The 20250-nt window shown below is 31.4% G+C and overlaps 1 protein-coding gene across 5 annotated transcripts in view; it reads left to right on the forward strand.

Annotated features, from left to right (window-relative positions):
• LOC134697394 (mucin-2-like) overlaps window positions 1-20250 on the forward strand; it is a 47983-nt gene that overhangs the window by 17811 nt on the left and 9922 nt on the right. For 3 of the 5 annotated variants that reach the window (XM_063559652.1, XM_063559651.1, XM_063559653.1), the window contains exons 3-5: window positions 1694-1859; window positions 2187-2325; window positions 5416-5538. In XM_063559652.1, the coding sequence (XP_063415722.1) occupies window positions 1694-1859; window positions 2187-2325; window positions 5416-5538 (428 nt within the window). Of the gene's footprint in view, window positions 1-1693; window positions 1860-2186; window positions 2326-5415; window positions 5539-15310; window positions 15344-20250 lie in introns of those variants that run through there. The other 2 variants (XM_063559654.1, XM_063559655.1) reach the window with 2 other exon arrangements.

Below are 20250 nucleotides of genomic sequence, written 5' to 3' on the forward strand. Positions count from 1 at the left end.
TTAAGATGAGTTTTTGCTGCTTCAATGCATACTAGAACACACCCGCGAAATCGCGGGCATATAGAGCTTGTGGACTGTTGTAGGATGATTTTTTGTAAAAGATAGTATGTATGGGAAATTTCATAAAAGGTATCAAAAGCTTTCTCCCTTGTTCAAAAGTCCGATATTTGTTTTCTTTCTGTTAAATTCAAATATTTTCGTGTGCCTGGCCTCAGACCACAATTATTCTTCTCCTTTGCTACAATTCTGCTTTTGGTAAAATTTAAATAAAATTAACAATTTGCACCATTTCAAACATGAAATAAATCTAACTGCTTATATATAGACCATTATTAGTCTAATAAAATATGCTTCTAGGACAATCCGTCAGTGTTTTTTTTTCTTTTGAGAGCCTTATTAAGATGTCAATGGTAGGATATGAATCATGGATAAATAATTTGAGGGGTGGTCGGAGGGGTCCTGATCCCGAAATCCCGCGCTTAAAACCATGAAATCCAGAGATGCAGAATTAAAAGAATTAAAAGAAGTGCATATCCCGAAATCATGAAATCGAAAAATATATTCCCGGATCCAGTAAGGATCAATCCCCAAATCCCGAGCTTAAAACACACGATCCCTACGCCCCGAAAAATGCTCGCCTACTATTAATCTCTACCTTACTTTCATTTTTGCCAAATTACTATTTTCCCTTTCAACAATAAATGTTATGCCCCATTTATGGGCATTATGTTTTCAGGCTAGTGCGTCCTTCCGTCCAGGTCTGTCCCGCTTCAGGTTAAAGTTTTTGGTCGAGGTAGTTTTAGATGAAATTAAGCCTGTTTTAATTATTTTAATATATATGCAAGTGGTACGATCCCTTAAGTAGTAAACATTTCAAAGAAAACAGTAGACAGAATCAGGGCCGACTTTCTATACTAACATAGAAAGTCCCTGACAAAATACAGATAGTCTCTATATATTAAAGTAGTATAATCGTAGTTTACATGTAGATAAACGCGAAAAATAATTGTCTTTTCTAAGGAGGTATAATAGTTGTGGTTCTTGCGATCTTAACACCATGATATGCAGAACGCTCTGGATGGCTTATTTTTTTTTCTTCATTTTTGTTATCCATCATACGATTGGTTCTACTTGTGTCAAATATTTTACTTATTTTAATATATATATATTCAACTGGTATATGACCCCTTAAATAGTAAACATTTCAAAGAAAACAGAAGACAGAATACAGAGAGTCTCTATTTATTTAAAGTATCATTATCGTAGTATATTAATATAATTATTGTATCTCTATAAGGAGGTATAATAGTTGTGGTGCCCCATGCTATGGAGAACGCTCTGATTGGCTTATTCATTTTTCATATTTAGTTATATCAATCTGTATTTGTGCATCTTTCAAACCGGAAATCTAATATATGACTAAAAGTTAGTCCGATGACGGAATCATATCCGGACTCCTTTTTTGTCGTTTTTCTCCCAAAATAACTCAATCTGAATAATCATAAGAATGGATGACAAATGCGACTATGCATGTTACCTGTAGGACACAGAGGCATGATGATTGATTTATTGTGGAAGGAAGAGAAGCGACACCAAAAATGAGGTCTTCTCGTTTAATAGTATAGATATGCTACAAATACTGGTCATGAAACATTTATCCATCCATTTAATATTGATAAATTGTTTATTTCAGATCCAAGGGATGGAAAAAAGAAGAAATTCCGTCCTTTTGTAGCTATGAAGAAATTCTTTAAAGGAGGTTCCAGTAAGAAGGGTATTAAATCTGAGAGTGCTGTATCTATAAAGTCTCGATCATTACAGGCAATAACTCAACAGGATGACAGTGATGATGATGGAGGGTAGGGAATACTTTATATATCAATAAAAGACAAAAAAGCATATTGAAGTAAAATAATATAATGACATATCACAGAAGGCTCACTGTTACTGAAAGTACATAAAAAAAATCGTGAGAATAGTAGATGTTTGAATTTAAGCTATCCTATAAAATGAGATATATTACATATAAAGATTCACTTTTGTTTAAATGTAATTAAAATGAGTGAATTTTAGTCCTTGAGTTTTAGGGAAAATTCATAACTTAGCCTTTCATAATACCTAAAAAACTAATTTATCCCTAAATTTATCCTTAATTTGGATGATTAAATTTGCCTTGAACCTTATAGGTTTCGTAAGAGATCAAGAATGGGAGGCAGTAGAAGTATGTCAGAGGACAGTGTCTTTATACCAGAGGTCAAAGAACCAAAGATGGACGCCATTAGAAAGACAGCTATCTCCATGGAGTCACTTAATAAAGATTTCCAGGTTTGTGTGACAGACATGGTCTATGTGGGGCAAGATATATAATCATGAATTGTTTATGAACAAATATCTTATTAGATGAATTGTTCACATGGAAAAAAATATTTGGATATTGTCAATTCAGAAATTATTGCGAGGTTTTAATTATTGCAAAAAATGCGACAGAGTTGTAAACACAATAATTTAAGCTTTTGAAATATTTTATATAAATGAAACAGGATTTTTCTCAAATCTGAAAATTGATAATAAATACATGCAATTATTTCTGAATTTACAGTAACTAATTCCATTTTTTTACACTAAAAATTGATCAAACTGAATTTTGTAATTTGATCCAGTTGTCATAGGCAGAATGTAAGAAAATCATTAATTCATGTGTATAGTATTCATATAAATGAAAAATGAAAAGAAATAGATAACATATTGAATCTCTGTAAATCTTTGATATAAACAAGTTCCAATCTAATAAGATATTTTATGTACCTGTATATAGTTAATCCCAAACTCTTCTGGCTGATGTTTACCGTTGAATATAATAGCATATATCTATTGCTCCAATAATATGGTGGTTTGTAACATAACTAAAAGGAATTTTAACAGAAAATGCTTTAAGGTGTGGATTAATTAATGTAATATGATGTCTCTAACTGCAAGATCTGTTTAATGATGTCTGGTATATTTATAAGCTGAGTATTTTTTTTCACTAAAAAAAATACATTGGAATGGCATTACTAACAATGCTTATCTTAACCAAGCAAACCTTTGTAGTTGAAAAGACCCCCTATGTTAACTCATCAAAAATATATAGTTCAAAATCACATTATTCAGAAAAACAAATCTGGAATTGCTGCCAGTTTTACAAATTTTCAAAACGCTCCACTACTTTATTGACTCTTTATTTTACATAGATTAAGGGAGGGTTTCCGCTGGCGGTCGCCATTTTCGCAATTTGCGAAAAAATAATAATTGTGGCGATTAAAATTCGTCATTGGCGAAAGAATTTGGCGAAAGAAATATATATAACGATTTATTTTCAGCCATCTTGTTTATTTACTTTTTTCGGGTTTCTCTAACTTTACCTATCAGACAATACTCGGAATTCACCTTGAACTCGTTAAGATTTTGACAGAAAATCAATAATCAGCTGATTGCTTTCATAGCTATCGACATCAAAGGACTAATTAATAAAGGTGTTGATTTTATGAAATAACAAATAATATGGTTAAATGGCTTCTGTTACATGTCACAAAATGGATTTATTAACAACTTTGCAACGCACGTGTTTGCAAAATTTTTACGCTTCCTCTCCTTCTTTTAATGATAGTATAGAAAAGAAAATTGTTGTTATGACGAAAAATGTTCAAAAGCAAGAAAAGTCTCTGATTTAAAACTTTATCATTTAACTTTCATGTAGATCATTGATTTGAGTGGGTACTCCAAAATCGTGTTCAGTGATACACGTGTTTCAAGCATATAGTTTTACTTATTTACGATGGTCTAGGAAAGAAAACTGTCTTTACGAAGAAATCTATTCAAAAGGTTGGCATGAGAGTAACCCTTCAATGTATTGACTTCACCTTACACGAGAGATCAATTCCAAGTGATAAGATGCTTCGTTTTGTTGTAAAAACCACTTCTTATTTAATAGGGGGAGGGCGGCTTGAAAATAGGAAAATTTAAAAAAAAAAATATATTTGTGTGACTTGGCGAAAAAAATAATAAAGTGGCGAAAAATATATTGTTTTGGCGAAAGAGGTGGCGAAAAAAATAATTGACCCAGGGGAAACCCTGGATTAAGGAATGTTAACATGATTCGATATAATTTTACAATTTTAATGTGACAAATGTATCATTGATACTGGTTATTATAAAGAAAAGAAGATGTGGTATGATTGCCAATAAAACAACTTTCCACAAGAGAACAAATGACATAGAAGTTAAAGCTACAGGTCACTGTATGGTCTTCAACAATGAGCAAAGCCCATACCAAATAATCAGATATGATAGGTCACAAAATCACAAACGTAAAACAATTCAAATTAGAAAACTTACGGCATAATTAATGTACAAAAATTGAATGATGAAAAATAAATAAGTTACACAGCAACGGTAACAAAAGACAACCATTGAATTACTGGCAAAAAACAGTATGTAGTGGGGTTAAACATGTTAGTGGGATCCCAATCCTTCCCCTAATCTGTGACAGTGGTGTAATATTACAACATAAGAACAAATTATAAAAATTAGTTGAAAAAAGCTTAACTCATTAGATGAATACAAATAGAACTACATCTAACAAAAACATGTGGACGTGACAGGGTACTTTAACATCCCAACCACAAAAAAACACTAGATACAGATCTAAGAGTATTTGCAGTTACTGACAGCTAGTTTGAAACCAATAACAACTAATATAAAATATCATGCATCTAAGACTAAATTATCAATCAGTACACATCCAACATCCAATATATATCTATCTTATTCATTATAATTGTTCATTTAAGCATATAATGATCATATAATCACTTATAATTATATTGGAAAACAGTTCATTTGTCTTTTGAAGTTCACATTCTATAGTTAAATGGTTTGTGATTTCTGCCTGAATAAAAGATGGTTTCCTATATTTCATGTAAATTTGCACCTTATAGTGTCAATTTATTTGTTGAAAAAATCCAACCAACAAATAAAAGTTTTAAAATGGTTTATTTTTAAATTAGTAGTGAATGTTTACATGCACTATCTGAGGTTGAAAAGATATTTTTCATTGATGTCGCATTATTAGAGGTTTTAATTAGCTGCAGGGTCATTGAAATAGAATCAAAATTAGTTTCCTATTTTACCATCATTACTCCATTCTTCAAAGACAAAATGCTTGATGAAACCTTAGTTTTAATGTTTCTTTGAAAAATTTTAATTTTAAGAATTTTTTTTAAATAAGTGTGAAAGTTTTTAGAAAACTCTTCAGAAAAAATTTTCAGATATCTTTTACAAATGATTTGATGATGTGAACTACAAAAGGCAAATGAATTGTTTAACAGCTGGGCATGTGCATGTTGATGAATGTATATATAACCCTTCAATTTTCAGAGTGAGCTCGCCAGTAAATTAAAAAAGCGTTATTCTCTCCACTCCAGTGATGATGAGGCTCTACCCCAAAGCCCCACCCCTCCCATTACTACTGCTGATATTGTTATGGGTGGTGGCTTAAAGGTAAGTTAATATTCATATGAGATTGTCTGTGTTATATATTTATAGCAAACTGATTGGTTGAGGTCATAGTGCAGTGTCTAACAGTGGGAGGAGTTGATTAAATACATTGACAAGTCTTTCAGCCATACAAAATCAAATGACTGTTTCCTTTTTGTGAAAACTATACAGCATTGAATTTACTCATTTGCCATTGAAGCAATACATGTGTTCAAAAATTTCTTGCAAGTGTTCAAATCTAACAAAGTTTGATCAAAAAACATTTCAAACTTTTCTTTCTTATGTGTGTTTTTGTTAATCTTAAGAAAAGTTACAAGAAACTAACAGTTAACCTGAGTTACACTGAATTCAATACCAAACTGTTATTTAAAAAGCCTTTAAAATTGCAATTTATCTGACTTGTTTGAAAAAAAAAGGTTAACTAATGTTTGATTTTGGTTGTAAAGACATAAACTGTAAATTAATAGTTATGTAGAAAAAGGATCAGTCTTAAGGATTAAAAAATATACTCCAAATAAATCACTAGTTATATGAGATATCGTTATATGTGTGTATAACATTGGTGGATTATATAATGACAAAATAACATCCAAGTTGATTCACTGTATACAGTTTGAGTTATCTCCCTTTAACTTGTGCTTTATAACAACATAAAATTAAATTAGAATGTCTAGTCTGGAAATTATTTTGTATTCAACCTCCCAATTCTATTTCTGTCTAATCAAGGTTCGGATTTTACAAGAAGTTTGTTACATCTATTAAGAATTTTATATTGAATATTAAAATTCCAGGGGCTTGACATGTTCAGACTTCTATTTATTTTTAACTCATTCCTAATGATGAAGCAAGCCTTTATGTCAATAAGTTTTCTTCGTCTAATGAAACTTATATACACAATGCTGAAAACAAAAACATGCAAACAGAGTTCAAATTGCAGCGTTATATGGACAGTTTTAGTGTGAAGCCTCTTTATTACTCGAAAAATTTGGTGAGCTGTTGTAGTTTCATCTGATTATCTCCCTTGTATTTTACAAATTCATGCAAAAGTATCTCTGAAAGAAAAACTACCGATGCTTTGACATAAATAATATCTTACCTCAAGATTAACATACATTCTTTTAGTCTGTGTAAGATATTTCTTGAAAATAAAAAAAATTGAATTGTTAGATTTGTCCTAGTGTGTAAATTTTTTTAATTTATATTAACCTCTTAAACGAGCGTTAAATCTAAAATAGTCCATGTAGATGCTTAGTTTGTCTCTACCTTGGCAAACAGTTATGTCAAAGTAGTGAATAGAACAAGGAATATTCCCATGTTTGAAGTACAAGCAATAGGGAAAGGGTGATGAAAAAAAGTTATGGTTGAGTTTGTTATTATTTATTCATTTGATATTTTCACAAGTGGAAACTTAAATCTATTTTTATTTGAAAATCAAAAATACAGTATTATTTAATTGGAACTGGACTTACGGGTAATAGATTAACACTTAATAAGTGGATAAAAATATTGCATATTGATTTTTACTCATCGTTTTCCATTTCAATCTCAATTATACCCAGTACCATCATATGCAAGGGTCTGATATAAATTCAGTAGGGATTTTACACCTAACATGTAAAATGATATTAATCTCTTAATTATATTTTTTTATATCAATCCTTAGAGGTATGTTCACATAATGTCCTTGTGAAACAGTGATTTAAAAAAAATGCTTATTACATATTTTTCATTAAATTTTCAAACAGCAAGTATGAGATATACTATGTTGATGTGCCTTTAGTTCTCTAGCTACAAACATTGTTAGTAGTCACCAAAACAGAAGTTATTGGTACTGTATATCTGTATATGTCAAATACATGTATATCCACAAGTAAAAGAGATTCATTATCACTGAACTAGTATATATTTGTTTAGGGACCAGCTGAAGGATGCCTCCGGGTGAGAGAATTTCTCGCTACATTGAAGACCTGTTGGTGACCTTCTCCTGTTGTTTTTCTATGGTCGGGTTGTTGTCTCTTTGACACATTCCCCATTTCCATTCTCAATTTTATTAGTTATTGTTTTTTTATACCAATATGTATCTTGAGACCGGTTGACAGAAGATTATGGACAGATAAATCTGAAATATCTTTAGCATCAAAGTAGTAATGATTTACCTCCAATCAATAAAACATGGCTTCAAAAACAAATATTATTTTCATTAATTGTGTTGAGGAGATTACTGCAATGTCACAAGGAAAAATAAGTTTTGTTACCATGGTAACTCCAATGCTTAATAATACCATCTAATATTGATCAGTTGTTGCTGCCATATATCTACGTAAATATCTACATATAAGAAGGAAACAAAAGTTTATAAGAGGTTCTTTGTTTTTAAAAAATTGGGATTGAACACAGTTTTATATTTTAAGATGTAAGTATGATACTTCAGTATTTTTTGTTTCTTTGAAAATCAGATCCTGTTAAAAATATGTTATTAAAAATTCTGGATCAATATGTAATTTGAATATGAAGATTAAGATGAAGTTAATAGTAAATAGTGTTTGTGAAAAATTAGATAAGGAATCTACGAGTTAATATTCATAACCCTTTATTATAGAAAATAATTGAATATTTTTAATGATGGAAAAGAAGTTCAACCTAGGAAAAAATAGTTTAATCTCCCTATCTAAATTTTTTTATTAAGCCAAACCCCTTTTACTTTTGTACTTTTTGACTGATAAACAGTTTACTGGGAACTAGATTTTTTTTATTTTAAAAGTACATGATATGATTAATTTACATTATACAGATGAAGGATAACTGTTATTGGAAATATTTTTGATACTTATTACTGTTTTATTAATGATATTGTTTATGAATGAAAAGATAGCATCGCATAATAAAAACTATAGCAAACTTACTGTAGGCAAAAAGTACTGAAAAGGATGTATTTTCATTCTTATGTTTTATGACAAAAAGGAGTGTGAAAAAATGTATCTGCTGTATAAAGGTGTAAAATTGAATGGGATATATAAGTCAATCAGTTTATCTGTTTGTTCATCTTTTTATTTATATTTTGCAAGTTACTGTGGCCTCTAGGCATACAATTTGTTCAAACTTTCAAAATCTGATCTGATGTAATGATAAAACACAGGTGATCATCATCCATCGTATTTGTAAAAAAAATAAAAATATTTTACAAGTTAGATATGGAATAATGTTTTAGAAAAATAAAACAGAATTTAGAACAATTGTATGAAATTATGTGATTTATATCCTTTGTCTTAGATTGTTTGAAAAAAGGTTTTAGCTTAAAATATCTTAAAAAAGTGATAAGGTTGATCTAATTATGTTTCATTCTCTTTTCTGTTAAAATTTGTGCCATGATTGTATTTAACAAATACAGATTGAGAAAAAAATTATTATCATGTTATAGACCTCAGATCATGTATGTCATCGTAGGAACCACATCTTAAAAATGTTACCCCTATTTTAAGTCCAACAGCCATGCTGAATTATTTATGCTGTGTGGTTCTATGTGTGGTATATCAATGATGAAAGTATGCTGCTTTGAGTAAATTAATAAATGGATTGTTTGAAATATCAGTTGGCGACAATATGAGGCTTTATTTCATGTCAAAGTCAGCTTATACTTATATCATAATTCAAAGAGAACCTGATAATTAATTCATAATCACTTTACAGTCTATTCTTAGCATTTGTATGACGTCAAAAAACCAATCTATCAGTCTGAAATGAAAGTAGAGACAGGTTTCACTGTGTTATCAAATTATATAAACAGTTTCCTATATCAAACACAACATCTTTTTGTCAATATGTTATAAAGGACAGATACTAATCCTACCATTGTAAGAAGGTATTTTAGTTCACTAATGACATTCAATTCAACAGTTAAATAATAAAAAAAACAAGTGGCTTTAAAGTTGAATTTTGTGGAGGAAACTGTTTTAAATTCAATGTTTGTCCCAAGTACAAAAAAAAACAGAATGGGCAAATAAGGCAAGAAAATATTTTGCTACTTGCAGCTAGAACATAAATCAAAGTTACATTTTCTGACAATTCTATTTGTTTCTTCTGCAAATATGGTACTAAATATTTTCTCTTTATATTCCATTTTGTAATCCATGTTTTTGAGAGATTTTGACTGACAATAAAGAGAGGCTTACAGGGCAGGTGCACTCGGTGCAAGGCCTAACCTGGGACTTGGTGGCCCAGTGCTCTAAATTGTATTCAAGGCCTAACCTGGGACTTGGTGGCCCAGTGCTCTAAATTGTATTCAAAGCCTAACCTGGGACTTGGTGGCCCAGTGCTCTAAATTGTATTCAAGGCCTAACCTGGGACTTGGTGGCCCAGTGCTCTAAATTGTATTCCAGGCCTAACCTGGAACTTGGTGGCGTAGTGCTCTAAATTGTATTTAAGGCCTAACCTGGGACTTGGTGGCCCAGTGCTCTAAATTGTATTCAAGGCCTAACCTGGGACTTGGTGGCCCAGAGCTCTAAATTGTATTCAAGGCCTAACCTGGGACTTGGTGGCCTAGTGCTCTAAATTGTATTAAAGGCCTAACCTGGGACTTGGTGGCCTAGTGCTCTAAATTGTATGCAAGGCCTAACCTGGGACTTGGTGGCCCAGTGCTCTAAATTGTATTCAAGGCCTAACCTGGGACTTGGTGGCCCAGAGCTCTAAATTGTATTCAAGGCCTAACCTGGGACTTTGTGGCCTAGTGCTCTCAATTGTATTCAAGGCCTAACCTGAAACTTTGTGGCCCAGTGCTCTAAATTGTATTCAAGGCCTAACCTGGGACTTGGTGGCCCAGTGCTCTAAATTGTATTCAAGGCCTAACCTGGGACTTGGTGGCCCAGTGCTCTAAATTGTATTCAAGGCCTAACCTGGGACTTGGTGGCCAAGCGCTCTAAATTGTATTCAAGGCCTAACCTGGGACTTGGTGGCCCAGTGCTCTAAATTGTATTCAAGGCCTAACCTGGGACTTGGTGGCCCAGTGCTCTAAATTGTATTCAAGGCCTAACCTGGGACTTGGTGGCCCAGTGCTCTAAATTGTATTCAAGGCCTAACCTGGGACTTGGTGGCCCAGTGCTCTAAATTGTATTCAAAGCCTAACCTGGGACTTGGTGGCCCAGTGCTCTAAATTGTATTCAAGGCCTAACCTGGGACTTGGTGGCCCAGTGCTCTAAATTGTACAACTTCTGTTTCACTAGCCTGTCAATACTGATATTGTGAGTTCAAATCCCCTTACAGGGCAGGTGCACTCGGCGCTAATCTTAGTTGACCATGGTTGTCAGTTTTCCTACCAAAGACAAGTGGTTCTCTCTGGGAAATCGGCTTTCACTAGAAAATCGGCTTCAGCAATAAAAAAAAACAACTGCCAACAAGAAATAGCACAATAGTGTAGAAAGTGGCATTAAACACGAAATTGCAATCACAATGTCCATCTAATTATTTTGGTCACATATTTGTTTTACTTAAAATACAGTTTGAACAGAATTATTTCTCATTTAGTCGGCTGACTCTTGCTTGACAGTTACAAGTTCTAATTCGTGACTGCTTTTAGGACTTGCCAGACAACCAGGGTTTCCGCTGGCGGTCGCCATTTTCGCAATTTGCGAAAAAATAATAATTGTGGCGATTAAAATTCGTCATTGGCGAAAGAATTCTCCTTCTTTTAATGTTAGTCCATGAAGAAAATTGTTGTTATGACGGAAAATGTTCAAAAGCAAGTTAGGCTCTGATTTAAAACTTTATCATTTAACTTTCATATAGATCATTGATTTGAGTGGGTACTCCAAAGTCGTTTCAGTGACACACGTGTTTCAAGCATATAGTTTTACTTATTTACGATGGTCTAGAAAAGAAAACTGTCGTAATGAAGAAATCTATTCAAAAAGTTTGGCATGAGAGTAACCCTTCAATGTAATGACTACACCTTACACAAGGGATCAATTCCAAGTGATAAGATGCTTCGTTTTGTTGTAAAAACGACTTCTTATTTAGGGGGGGGGGGGGGGGGGGGGCAGGGCTGGAAAAAAGGAAAATTTTAAAAGAAAAATATATTGTGTTACTTGGCGAAAAAAATAATAAAGTGGCGAAAAATATATTGTTTTGGCGAAAGAGGTGGCGAAAAAAATAATTGACCCAGGGGAAACCCTGCAGACAACTTATTTCTGTTTGTTTAGTTCGTTTTGTTTCCATTAGCCAGCGAAAAAAAATATATTCGTCCTTTGAAATTGAAACCTGAAAACTCTTGGTGTAAATGTTCTTTGATCAGTAATTGAGAACCTGTTCTTCTATATCTATCACGATGGACTTCTTCAGCCAAATCCTTGGTTCTAATTATGTATTCTCTTATATCTGTTACCGTTTGACTGCAGCCTTGGTTGTAATTGTGTCTAAATGAAGATGTATGAGACTTGACTATTGAAGTTGATTATAAGTTTGTATATTTTATGTGGTATCTTGTATCATCAATAAGCTCATGCACACACTGATTATATACTTTATAACTGAAGATTATAACTAAGATTTATACTGTAAGATTTATATTGATTAGGAAATGAGATGTGACAGTTCAGTTTAAGTTCATTTAGTGAAAATTAGATTGTATTTCTTCAGGTTTTATGATCTTTCAGACCTAATTTCCTGTCCATTTTCTTACAGCTTCTAATTTGTATCCCTTTAATACAGTTCAGTTAAGTTGTAAAAAGAATAGAGCAATTTGGGTATTAATTATTGTCTGGATAAATTGGTTTAGAATAAAGCTTTCTACAGCATAGATTTTTCCTTCATATTAGATAAATATGGGATTTTATATCGAATTCCAGTATTAATGATATAGTTACTGTGGAATCATTAATATTTGTTGGATACCAATTTTCGTTGAATTTGTGGGTACAGGGAAACAACAAATTCAAATTTTCAATGAGTAAAACATTTTCTAATAGAATGTGTGCAGACTTTACAGAAACCATGAATATGCAAGTTTTCCTCAAACCAGGAAAATTGGTACCCACGAAATAAATCAATCTACAGTAAAAAAAAAAAAAAATCCTTTCTCCATTGAGGTTTTTAAGTTTTAACATTTTTACCATCATTTTACCCTATAAATGCTTAATTTTTATGTCACCACTCCAGGGGCCAATGCATGTCAAACATGCTACAACTCATGTGGCAGAGTGGCATTATTTCTTAAGACTTAAGCAATGACAGGCATAACTATAAAGCAAGCAGCAAAATTAACTCCTTACTGAATTATACGGAAAGTGGAGACTGACGACTAACTGTTTGACTGCAATATTTACGGGGAATATTGGCCATGGAAACTACTCAGAAAACCACTGACTTTGAGAACATGATATGAGCATAATAAAATATCATCAGGGGACTTATGAGAAGTGTCAATTTGAATTTACTAATTAAATAAAATAACTTATACTAATGAAACTAATTTAAAAAAACAGAATATTTCTGAGATAAAAAAGTGACAAATTTACAAAATTTACTAGAGATTAATAATTAAAGGGGCACTAGCTACTAGATATATGAAAAATCAAAAGTGTGATTTTTTTTTTGTTCAATCATTGATGATAGTGAAATAGTGAAATAACAATTTAGCCTAATCAGCTAAAATGGTTCAATTTTGTCAAATAAAGCATTGATAATGAATTATTCACTTGCAAGTGAATAATTTGACCTCATAAAATCTGTTTTCATGTGAACTCCAATTTAACCCCATAAAAAGAGAAAGAATAACGCATGCATTGTACGTGTAGGGTAACTTTAAGGTAAAGGATGTCAACATTGAAAGTGAAACAAAGGTAAATAATTTGATTAACTGATCCTATCCACAATACGTCATTCTTATAAAGGTAAAAACGACGATAAACATAGATTTTGAATCTGTAATACAAAATTTAACAGACTTATAAAAATCCAATTGCACGAGTTACTGTATCTATTTATATCTCTGTTCATGTTTACATCACTTATATGGTCATAGAAGGTCAACTCGATAGTTATTTAGATGTCGTCTTGGCTAAAATTCACACGAAATGAAGCTACATCTTATTGAGACCATGTCCTGTAAATTGTTTATTTTATACTTTTGATAGTTTGGAAAAGTGTTCTACATATTTGTTATAAATAAAATATGAGAATTTAAGTCAAATCAGTGAACATGAATTTGGCAGCTAGTGCCCCATTAAATTTTCTGAAATCAAAATATTTATATCATTTTCTAAATAGATTAACTTAAACACTTTAACATAAAACTTTAAAGTACACCTATTATATCTATTATGATCATATCAGAAATAAAAAAAAATCAAGTTTATTGAAAAATTGGTTTACACTTATGTTAAACATTCAGCCTCAGGATTTCCTTAATATTCTATGCTGTTATACATTTTGTATTTTTTTAAAATTAACAAATGATGATTACTTTATCAGAAATTCTGATTTTTAATTTTTTAAAAGAACAAAAGATATCAGAATGCATTTGTGTAGTAGTAACAAGCTATACATGTATCTGACCTCAGACCAGGGGCACTAGTAATACAATTAAGTACTAATTTACATGTCATTTTCATGGGCACCTGTCCATAATGGTAATATATAGGTGACCATAAATTTGTATGACAACTAAATGGACACAATATTGAATGTAATTATCACTTAGACCTTCTACTATATTTTATTTCATATATCCATTTGTACATGTTCTCAGTTGCTCAGGATATGTTAAAGAGTTATATACCTATTGAAATTGATTTTACCTGTATAGAAACAGCTGATTGACACCATAGGTAAGATAGGTTTATATATTTTATCAAAATTAAACACAAAATTGTTTTCTACTAGAGATAAAATGTGTATTGGTAATCGTATGGTTAATTCCTAATAGAATTATTGAATTTAGACGGTTCAGACATGAAGGTGATTGGAGGAGAGTATTTTAATTTGGATTTTTATTGAGGATGTTCAATATTAGCCAGATAGGACTATGTGACAAGTATAATGTTTTTGTAGGGGAGGATTACTATATATAGTTTAACAGTGTCTTTAGTTCTATTGATTTGATTCTCAGGGGTAAGTCTATAATCTGCCTATCTATTGTACTGTGCTATTGTTATACTCAGATGACATTTTATTGTATAAGGTTACAGACATTATAATGCAGTAAAATATGCATTGCTTGTCTATGTTGTCCAAAGTTCCAATATATATTGGACAGCATTCATTAATGACTCTCTGAGGCTTAGATTCTATAGTGCAGTAATTCCTAAAACTGCCCACATCAATTATGCTATTCATATTGCTTATTTTGTACTAATTGTCTAGATGATTAGAACTGTGACTTTGTCTGGAAATGCATTTGCTGAAAAAAGCTGTTGACTATATATAGCTCTTGATTCAAGGACATTTAGTTACAGGCACTTGTCTTAGAAATTTATTTCCCTATAAACCTTAATGTAAATTTATATTAAGGTATATATAGGGTGCCTGTGCATTTAGTTCAGTAAAGTGATAATGGATATATGATGTACCTGTAAAGAGTACCTGTAAAATTAAGGTCATAACCTACTGAGTACATGTACATGTATACATCTTAAAAGGCCATTAAAATATAATGTTGTCCTATAATATCTGCCTACACAGAGATTGACAGATAGGTTTTACTCTGATCTGATCTACAATCATTTGGGTCCTATCTTTTCTACTGGAACAAAGATTTACACCAGGTTTTTGGATATATTTAAAGTAGTTTTGTTGCAGCACCATGCCAGCAGATGTACAGGTATCTAGAGGTTTAATATTTCTTTGTGATCTGTAACATTTATTCATGTATGTATTTTATTAATTGATACATAACAGGTCATGTACTAGGTCATGTTTGAAAATTTGTAAATGATTGCTATTTATATTTATGAACATATACATTGATGCATTAGCTGATACAGATTAATAGATTTGAAAACAGAGTGCATATAACACAATGCGAATAATTGTAACCAATTATAATGTTGGTGAGCACTGAAACTTCCATGGGGATTTTCAAAAGTTGGCTGATTTGGATTTTCCTGGCAGTTTTGTACAATATACATTCTTTTCCTTAGATAGATTCTCTCAGTTGCACTGTAATTTGAGAAACAACCATATGGCTTCTTCTATTTGTTGCTCACTCTGAATTTGCATGAAATGTTTACCACTGGACATTACACAAGCAACAATCAGTTAATTTCTTGCCAATTAGTTCTTTTCTATTGTGATGATACAGCTCTAGACAGTGTTTTTCAAACAATATATTTTCTGTTTTGTATCCTTCAAATGTTTGCCACTGGATGTTAAGCCAATATTAATCAATAAGTTTATTTCTTTCAACTTTAGAGCCAATTATTCCTTTTCTATTGTTATGATGATGATAATACATGTATTGACCAAGTTTTCATATGCTGCTCTTCAAGAAATCTATTTCTTTATTTTGTATCAATTTACATCCAGACTTGTTGCTTAGATGTTGCATTAAATCCATGTTAACATTTGTTGTACATGTAATACAACAAGTAAACAAAGCATTTCATTTCATTTTATTATGATGTGGTTTTGTTTTGTTCAGTTCAAAAACATTTTCTTGTCAGAAATGACAATTTATCTGATTTATTTTGTACTTATAGGACCATAAATTCTAAATTTAAATTTCCCCCAAAACTTCATAATGAATAGATAAGATTTTGTCAGATTGATTTTTGATGTTGGTTTATCTGTAAAGCTGTGTGTTATCAAATGTTCCTGCTCTGTTTTCTCAACTTAAATCTTCAGGATTACTAGTTTTTATTAAATAAACAAACTTAGTATTACTATGTTTCACGTTGTTATACTATTTCATATATAAGTATCTGAGGAAATTGAATATTTTCCTACTGATTTTTGACCTCTCAGTCCAGTGTTTGTAGGGCAATTGTAAACTTTATTGCAATGATTCACTGTGTTAACAAGTATTCATTCGATTCCTTAGTACATTGGCAAAGTACAGTGGTATATAGTACTTTATATAGACCAATCATCCATTATGTTTGACTTATAAAAAAGTAGATATTTTCTTGCCTATATATTTGGGACAGAAAAGATCTTGTTTCTGATTGGTGGATCAGTTCATAAAGCTTTGCAATTGATACTCATGGTCTACATCAAGCCAAAAAAATATATATTTTGTTGAAGACATTTTCTTCTACTAGCAGACTGAGCAGTTGTTTTCTGCTATTTATTTTGGTTGCTTTCTGGTTGCTGAATGCATATTATACTAAAACTATGTGTCTTTGTCCAGCAGATTTTAATAAATTCTTCTTTTTAAAACTGATATCAAATTTAGCTGACAATTTTCATCTTCAGAATTCTTTTTGTCAAAGTATTGTAGAAATTTGTAAAGGAGGGGGTGTGTCATTGTGCGTGTATCACTTTTCATTTGAGAATCAAGTTAGATGTGAAATCTGATAACAAAGATTGAGGTAGATAGTTGTATAGCAAGATACATCTTTATTAACATAGTTCAATGGACTGAGACATTCTAACACCTACTGGGTAAATGTACACATTTTAAATCTGTACTGTTTAGCAAAGAGTTGTAAACAAAAATATTATAAAGAACAGTTTGATACAGAAAGGGAAAAGAGGAAAAGATACTAATTATCCTGGAGGGCTTTGCAAACTAGAGATTTCTTTTGATGAACAACAATTTTTTTGGGGGGTTTGGGACAGGGATACATAATTTTACAAAATAACATAACCAAGATTTAAACAAGCCTCTTAGAAATTGAAATGACTTGTGTATTGTTGATAGTATCTCAGCTAATAATGATCTGCAAAATGGTATTGAGATATTCTACTGTAGTTTATATACACTGTTGAATTGAAAATAGAAAATGAATATTAAAGATTGATTGTTGGTGTTTTAACACCACTTTTGGGCTATTTTGTGGCAGCTAGTTTTTATTGATGGAGTAAACTGGAACTGCCTGGAGAAAATCCACTGACCTTGGTTAGGAAAACTGACAATCCTAGTCAAGTAAGATTGGAATCAAGTACACCTACACGAGTGAAGTTTGAACTCACAACACCAGTGTTGACTTGCTAGTGACTACAGAAGTAGAACTTATGGACCACTTGGCCACTGAGGCCCCCTCAATGTATAAGGACCCCCCCCCCTAAAAAAATGGTTATGTTGAAGTGGATCTAAAATCCATTATCTGTTAACAGTAAAAAATGAATTGAAAGGAATTAACCTTGACCTGTTCATCAAAGCATTTCTTATATCCTTTTCCTATGTTTGTTCTAGTCTTTTGGATATGTAACGGTTGGTAGGATTCAATTTAAAAGTGTCGTTGTTATCCCATATATGGTATTAAATACGTGTAGTTTACTACAGTGTAGAGATAGTAATTTATCTTCAGTGGACAGCTGACCATTCATCCTTTTAAATCGATACATGTAGTTTAACGATCGGCCTCTGTGCCAGGTACTCCTGCTGGACCATGTGACAATGACCTAAGTAATCAGGGTAGCACACCTGTGTTTACAGGTAAATAATTTGTTTATCTTATTATACCTATTTTATATACTCAGACATGTGACTAGCTAATTTCATTGAAACATTTTGGACTAAGCAGGACAAAAACTTTGAAAATGTAAGTGTTTATAATTTGATATGTAGTGAATGATTGATAACTACTAATTTTATTTTTTAAATGTAAGTATAAAGTTCTTAACGATCAATTTTAAGTTTAAAAAAGTGAATTTTTTGATGTTGTTGTCTCTGTATTTGAAAATTGTAAAATCATTGAATGATGTTTACATAATTACTTAGAAGGTTAATATTGGTTTTCTCAAATGAGAAATATACATTAAGTACAAGTCAGAAAGATCTCTTTATAACAAGACAATCAGATTTAGGTCCAAAAATAATATTTGCTTTTCTGATTTAAACAAAAATATTTTAAATTCTTCATAAAAATTGTATTCAATTCTGGCTCATAAAATTTGGGTTGAATTTGATACATAAGTAATTTAAACTTTGGCCTCCATTTTAGCATAATAATTTGCATTCAGTGTATAAAAGTAAGTTCAGTAACAAGTAAAATGAGTATTATTTCCATCTCAACATGCTATTAAGCTACAGAAAGCTTTGTTTTATAAATGGATGTCTTTCTTAATATTTGTCTTTGTGAAAATATAATGTTCCAACTGGGAACTGTCTTTAAAAGTATAAGTAAAATCATTTTTATTAAGCCATTTTGGGATGATGTGCAACAAGCTATTTTCTTTTAAAAAAAGTGACAGTCTTGTTGTTATTTTGTTATTCCACATATGAAGTGGAGGAGGCATTAAGTGTTACCCTTGTCCATCTGTATGTACCAACTTACTTCCCTAAAAATAATTTCCGTTCTCTTATGTTAGTTTGCATAAACCAAATGTTATGAAACGTATACACAAGGCTTGTTACCACATAACACAGATCAAGTTTGAATCTAGTTTCAACTGTATTTATTAATGAAAAATTACAAGAATAAAGTATAAGAATGTAAAATTAAATTCAAATATGGGATTTGGAAACAGGTTTGAATTTTGGTGTTCTTACTTGTACTGTTCTTGAGTTATGTCCTTTTATAAAGTTTAGTTATGTGCAAGTCAGGGCATCATTTGGCATCATCTGTCTTATGGGCATAAATATATTTTCTTAGTGAAAATAACTGTTCCAATTTAAGTTGACATTCGACCTGGAATTAACATCTTTAAAAAAAAAGGGACATTTAACAGTTATTGATCAACTAATCTATCTTTAAATGACAGATATAAAAAAAATTATACTATAAACACTTAAATATTAGATAAAACAACCATGCTCAGGCCCTGTCTCTACAGGTTTCAGCTGTATTGAAAAACTCTATTTTAACTTGACTTGCATAATCTGTCTTTGTAATGTTATATCAAGTTTATTATATGTTATAGATTTCACAACAATACAACCTTGATTAAGACAAATATCTACTGAGATTATATAAATATTATAGTTTAATATTAAGGAAAAGACATATAGAATCTGTTTAGCTCATAATTTTTAAAAATTATTAAAATTTCAGAAGACTTTATTGTGGAATATATATGGTGGGAAGTCACTCTTGATGAATTAATATATAGATCCCTCTTTTATTTGCACGATCAATGCATTTGAATGGAAATATGTAGTAAGAACCCCCCTTTGTCCTGGATTTACTAAGGATCTCTACTTTTTAAAATGGCTGGATCCACCCCTGTTCACCTTAAATGTAAAGGGTCCCTATCATAGTTATTTGAACACAGATGCGGATAGTGCTATGTTGTGAATGAAGCATAAAGGAGTTTATGTTTTGTTGAAGAAGTCATTTTAGTCCACTATATGGGTTAATAAATTCAAGCTGTTTACTTTATTGCTTTTGGATTAGTACAAAACTACAAATTAATCATTTTGTGGTTATAGATACATATATGTCAGTGGTGTGGCACTCCATACGGCTGGTACAATTTGAGCTGTAAAAATTGTTGGACTTTAATAAAACCCTATAATTTAAAAGTCCAACATTCCTTATTGATCATGATCAACATGGAATAGTTGGAACCAATTTTTCACAAAAGGTATGACTTTGAAATGTCTGTAAGAATCAATTGCATTGT

The sequence above is a fragment of the Mytilus trossulus genome, chromosome 14 (genome assembly GCF_036588685.1).
Source record: "Mytilus trossulus isolate FHL-02 chromosome 14, PNRI_Mtr1.1.1.hap1, whole genome shotgun sequence".
NCBI classification, from domain to species: Eukaryota; Metazoa; Mollusca; class Bivalvia; order Mytilida; family Mytilidae; genus Mytilus; species Mytilus trossulus.